At 61.8% G+C, this 5636-nt stretch overlaps 2 protein-coding genes across 2 annotated transcripts in view; one reads left to right on the top strand and one right to left on the bottom strand.

Moving 5' to 3' along the window:
* LOC104835057 (zinc finger protein 271-like) overlaps positions 1-1525 on the top strand; it is an 8841-nt gene extending 7316 nt beyond the window's left edge. Inside the window, exons 5-6 of the mRNA XM_010572835.1 lie at positions 760-970; positions 1160-1525. Coding sequence (XP_010571137.1) covers positions 760-970; positions 1160-1525 — 577 coding nt within the window. The remainder of the gene's footprint in view (positions 1-759; positions 971-1159) is intronic.
* A 2901-nt stretch (positions 1526-4426) lies between these two features.
* Positions 4427-5636, bottom strand: part of LOC104835056 (zinc finger protein 260-like) — a 3186-nt gene continuing 1976 nt past the window's right edge. Inside the window, exons 3-4 of the mRNA XM_010572834.1 lie at positions 4876-5575; positions 4427-4806 (exon numbers count right to left, since the gene is read on the bottom strand). Coding sequence (XP_010571136.1) covers positions 4427-4806; positions 4876-5575 — 1080 coding nt within the window. The remainder of the gene's footprint in view (positions 4807-4875; positions 5576-5636) is intronic.

The following is a 5636-nucleotide window of genomic DNA, read 5'->3' as shown; positions in this document are numbered from 1 at the left end:
CGGAGGGCCGGAGCCGGGGCGGACTGCGGGGGCTGGGGCCGGGGCTCTCGCCGGGACGCCGAGCAGCCAGACGCGATTCAGGGCGACAAAGAGGTTTCCCCCCCGCTGCCCCCGACCCGAGTCGCGGTGTCTCCCTGGCACATCCCTGCCGCCGCCAGCCAGCCCGGGCTGCTCCCGCAGCACCGCAAACCGCCTCGGCGATTCAGCACGCCACTGGCGTGTCGAGGCAAGTTGAAGCCCTAAATGGGAGCCTCGAGGGCCAGGCTGTGCCCGCAGCAGGCAAACCTGTGCCCGGGGGCTCCCACAGCCTCGCTGCGCTCCGGGGAAGGCTGGATTTGGAATCTCCCTCCCTAAGCTCTGCCTTGGTCTGAGCTACGGTCCGACCCGTCCCAGGTTCGCCCTCTGTTCAGGGGCTGCCAGCGCTCGTGGCCGCTCGGGCATCCCGAGCTGGGGTGCCCCGGAGGGCAGGCAGCCCCCAACACGCCACTTCTGGGGGAGTGACTCACATTTGGCTTTCTCCCTTTGTCGCCGCAGGTGGGGACGGCACGGGGACACCCCCGGCTCAGGGAGCCCCCCCGCCATGTCGCCGAAGCGCTGCAGAGGGTCCGCAGCTCCCCAGCCCGAGCATGGCAGGTCCCCGAGGGGCCAGGGCCGGGCAGAGGGGCAGCCGGCCCCCCGGGATGGCGGGGAGGCCGAGGTGGGCGGCCGCGGGCGCGGGGGGCGGAAGCGCAAGGAGACGGTCGTGCGGCAGCGGGCGGCCGCTGGGGAGCACCCCAACATCTGTGTGGAGTGCGGCAAGAGCTTCGCGCAGAGTGCAGCGCTGCTGGCCCACCGGCGCAGCCATGGTGGGGAGAAGCCCTTCGCCTGCCTCGACTGCGGCAAGAGCTTCGGCCTCAGTGCCAACCTGCTGCGGCACCGGCGTGCCCACGCTGGCAGGAGCCCGCAGAGCTGCCGGGACTGCGGGAAGGAGGTGGGCGCCACCGCCGCCAGCCCAGCCCCGCGCCCCCCCGGCCAGAAGCCCTACAAGTGCGTCGACTGTGGGAAGAGCTTTGGCCGTCCCAAGCAGCCCCCTGCCAGCCCCTCAGGGAAGCGCCGGCGGCGGGACGGCCCCAGTGGGGAGAAGCCGCCAGCTGTGGCCATCCCCAATACCTGTGCCGAGTGCTGGCAAAGCTTCAGCCAGAACTCGGACCTGGTGAAGCACATGCGCATCCACACCGGGGAGAAGCCCTATGCCTGTCCCCACTGCGGGAAGCGCTTCAACGTCAGCTCCAACCTCATCCGCCACCAGCGCATCCACACTGGCGAGAAGCCCTATGCCTGTGCCGACTGCGGCAAGAGCTTCACCGACAAGTCCACCCTCACCCAACACCGCCGCATCCACACGGGTGAGAAGCCGTACGCCTGCGCCTACTGTGGCAAGAGCTTCAGCCGCAGCTCCCACCACAAGCGGCACCAGCGAACCCACGCAGGGCAAAACCCCGTCTCCCTCCTGCCCCTCTGGCCCTACCCCAGCCAGCCCTGCTAGGGGGGGCTCGGCATGGCCGGCGCTGCCAGGGCAGGATGCCGCGCGTGTTGGAGGGGCCGGTAGGATGAGGCATAGTAGGATGAGCCACGAGGCTGGTAGGTGGGATTATGTGGGGTGGGTCGGGGCAGTAGCGGTTGGGTAAGTAGGATGGGTCAGTAGCGATGGGACGCAGCGGGTGGCAGCAGTGCTCAAGCCGGCAGTGGCTCAGGACCCGCCTTGCCGTGGAGACCCCCAGGATGGGCAAGTCAGGGGGCCGAGCCCCCCCCGTGCTATGCAAGGCCACATTCCTGCTTGCCTTTTGCTGCAGGGATGAACCTGGTTGTCTCGGATCTGGAACGCATCCATGCCTGCCAAGGGCATTGCAGCGCCTTGTTCTTGCTGGTCATCAGACGTGCAGGCCCATGCTGTGTCCTGCTGGGATGGGGGGGGGGGCACGTCACCCGGCTGCCGCGCGTGGGTTTCTCTGTAGAACAGATTAACAAAAAACCATTTGAATAATAATTACTTCTGCTTTGTGGCTCTTGTCATTATTACCCTGCCCAGGCACCCCTGTCCCTCTTCAGCCCAAACTTAAACAGAGCAGCCCCCAAACCTGTCAGCTGGTCCCTGTCCCCCACCACATTGCCATTGTTCCTGCTTCAAAAAAGAAGAGCAAAAGTGATCTCTGCTTGGTGTTATTCCAGAGAGAGGGGTGCTGTGGTTGAAGTTCTGGAGGTTTGGGTCAGCTGTCCTGGCTGTGTCCCCTCCCAGCTTCTTGTGCCCCTCCAGCCTTCTTGCTGGCTGGGCAGGACAAGCTGAAAAATCCTTGACTTAGTGTAAACATTCCTTAGCAATAACTGAAAACATAAGTGTTATATCAACATTCTTCTCATACTGAACCCAAAACATACCAGCTACTAGGAAGAAAATTAACTCTATCCCATCCGAAACCAGGACGGGGTTTTGAGCAGCCTGGTCTAGCAGGTGTCCCTGCCTATGGCAGGGGAGGTTGGAACTAGATGATCTTTAAGGTCCCTTCCAACCCAAACCACTCTATGATTCTGTGAAATAAGGGGCATTTTTGTCTTCTGGCACCAAAACAGCTGGGTGTCCCCTCCACATCCCCCCACTGCTGGACCCCCTCAGGCTGAGCCTGGCCCTGGCCCCTAATCCATCCATTGCTGGGACTCGGCATCTTGTCCTTTATGTATGTGTTATATACACACATCCCTCCAGGACTGCAAAACAGCCAAGAGACAGTTTCCATATAATGAAACCCCTTCTCTCTAGAATCAGCTCCAGGATGGTCAAATGTAGGGTGATGGGCTGCAAGGGCATGCTCCTGCTGCAATTCCACCCCCATCCCCACCCCTGCTGCAAAACCCACCTGTGCTGCAGATCCCCCACTAGTGCTGCAAAATGCTCAGGGCACCTACCTCAAAATACATGCACATATATATGTATATATACATATATATATATATGTATATGCTGGGGTTCATATAAGGGGAACTACAGGGTGAGTGCTGGGAGGCCATGAGCGCTGCCCCACTGTGAGCCGGGGGCTGCACTGCTCCCTGTTTTCGGGCTCTTGAGGGATTTTGGCGAGGCAGGTGACGTTCCCCTTGGCCAGCTTCAGCGGGCCCTCAGCTGCAATGTCTCTGTCACAGCACTTCACCCACTGGGAGAGATGCGGCCAAGCTGTGAGCTGTCCCAGGAGAGGGAGGGGTGCAGGGCAGTGCCCCCTGCCCCCCCCCAGCAACACCCCCACATCCACCTATGACACCCCCATCTCCACGGGTCCAGGGATGCTCCACTGAGATGCACCACAAAAGCACCAAAATCCCCGGGATGGGGCTGAAATAGAGCCTGTGGATGGGGGGGGGTCCCCACAGCCATTACCCTTAGTGCCCTGGACCCGCATCCCCTGCCGAGACACTACCACCCCCCCCTCCCCCAAGACCCCACAGCATCCCAGCAGCTCTATCCTGCCCCAGACCAAAGCCCCAAACAGGGCACTGCCCAGCCCCAGCCCTGGGGAAGAAATGTCCAAAAAATAAAAAAAACCCACCCAAAACCATCAAGGGAGGGTACCCAGCTCCTCCCGACCCCCCGAGACCCATGGGGGAGGGGGACAGGGACCTCATCTGTGAAACCAGCTCTTGGTCCCAAACACGCCAGCTCACCGTCAGCATCCAGCACCATCACGCCTTCCTCTGCTCCGAAAACACCCCAAACCTCAAACTTCAAAAAAAAGAAGAAAAAGACAGTATTTTATTAAGTTTGGTTTGTTGTTTTTTTTTTTTTATAATTGGGAAATGCATGGGGTTTTTTACCCCAGGAAACCCAAAGCAGTGGGGAAAAAAGCAGCCCGAAGTCAGGGAAAGCTCGGATCAGGATTTGCTTCGGTGGCAGCACCAGACAGGACAACTAATCACCATAATTGTTATCATTATCACTAATAGGCATTTGGAGGGCGGGGGGGGCATGTTCACTGCTGCTGCCCACCACAGGCTACATGCAGCTGTGCCAGGAGGAGCAGGAGGGTGGAAGCCCCCAGCCCCAAAGAAAACTGGGTAGAAAATAGGGGATTTTGGTTAAATCTGCTGAAAAGGGCTCCCTTGGGGCCACTCAGGGAGAGTCACCCATCTGAGTGTGTTTGTCCCGACAGAGCCGGGGGGCTGTATGTTTGTCCACCCCATGCTCTGGGCTCATCCCAGAAGCACAGCAGGCACTGCAGCAGCTGCCCAAGCCCTGAGCGAACACACAGACAGACGTGGTGGCTCCAACAGTAACTCTCAAACCCCGTGGACCTGGTAAATTTGCCACCCCAGTTACGTCCGTGTGATCCAGCCGAAGGGGCAGGGGCAGCTTCCAGGACAGTTTTCCTCAGCATGGCCCCGGCCCTGGCAGCAGTGATGGTTATAAGCCCTGGGTCGGGCAGGGCCAGAGGGGCAGGAGGGCGTCAGGGGCCTCTCTGGTGTGGGTCCGCTCGTGGCGCTTGCGGTGGGAGCTGCGGCTGAAGCTCTTGCCACAGTAGGTGCAGACGTAGGGCTTCTCGCCGGTGTGGGTGCGGCGGTGCTGGGTGAGGGTGGACATGTCGCTGAAGCTCTCGCCGCAGTCGGTGCAGATGTAGGGCTTCTCGCCGGTGTGGATGCGCCGGTGGCGGGTGAGGTTGGAGCTGAGGCTGAAGCGCTTCCCGCAGTGGGGACAGGCGTAGGGCTTCTCCCCGGTGTGGATGCGCATGTGCTTCACCAGGTCAGAGCTCTGGGCAAAGCTCTGCCAGCACTGGCCGCAGGTGTTGGGGACCTCGGCGGCCAGCAGCTTCTTCCCGCCCTTGGCCTCCTTGGGCTCGGGGTCGCAGCGGGCACAGGGCCTGCGGCCCTTGGTGGGACGGTTGCGGAGGTGCTGATTGCGGTTGGAGCTGCGACTGAAGCTCTTCCCGCAGTCGAGGCACTTGTAGGGCTTCTCGCCAGTGTGGGAGCGTTGGTGCTGGGTGAGGGTGTACTTGTCAGTGAAGCTCTTGCCGCAGGCGGCACAATGGTAGGGTTTCTCGCCGGTGTGGATGCGCCGGTGGCGGACGAAGCTGGAGCTGACGCGGAAGCTCTTGCCACAGTCGGCACAGTGGTAGGGCTTCTCACCGGTGTGGGTGCGCTCGTGCTGGGTGAGGGTGGACTTGTCGGCAAAGCTCTTGCTGCAGTAGCTGCAGGCGTAGGGAGCCTCGCCGGTGTGGATGCGCTGGTGGCGGAGGAAGTTGAAGCTGATGCGGAAGCTCTTGCCACAATAGCCGCAGATGAAGGGTTTGGTGCTGGTGTGGATGCGCTGGTGGTTCACCAGGTCCGACCTGTGCTGGAAGCTCTTCCCACACTCAGAGCACAAATTCGGCCGCTCGCCCTTGGCGGGTGGCAGGGAGGGGGCTGCCGCCACTTCCTCCTCCTCCTCCTGCTCGGGGAGGCTGCGCTTTGGCTTCTCCGGCTTGCGTTTGTTCTTCGGGGGCTGCTTCTTCTTCTCTGGGCTCTTGCCCGCGGCAACCCTGGGCTTCTGGTCGGACATGCTGGGGTCGCCCCACGGCTGGCGGGGGGGGGGGAGAAAACGGCCCTGACCCCTCGGCGGGGCCCCGGGGACACTCGGG

Source organism: Haliaeetus leucocephalus, unplaced genomic scaffold (assembly GCF_000737465.1).
Source record: "Haliaeetus leucocephalus isolate CR32 unplaced genomic scaffold, Haliaeetus_leucocephalus-4.0 Scaffold357, whole genome shotgun sequence".
NCBI lineage: Eukaryota > Metazoa > Chordata > Aves > Accipitriformes > Accipitridae > Haliaeetus > Haliaeetus leucocephalus.
This window is presented reverse-complemented; position numbering and strand designations above follow the sequence as displayed.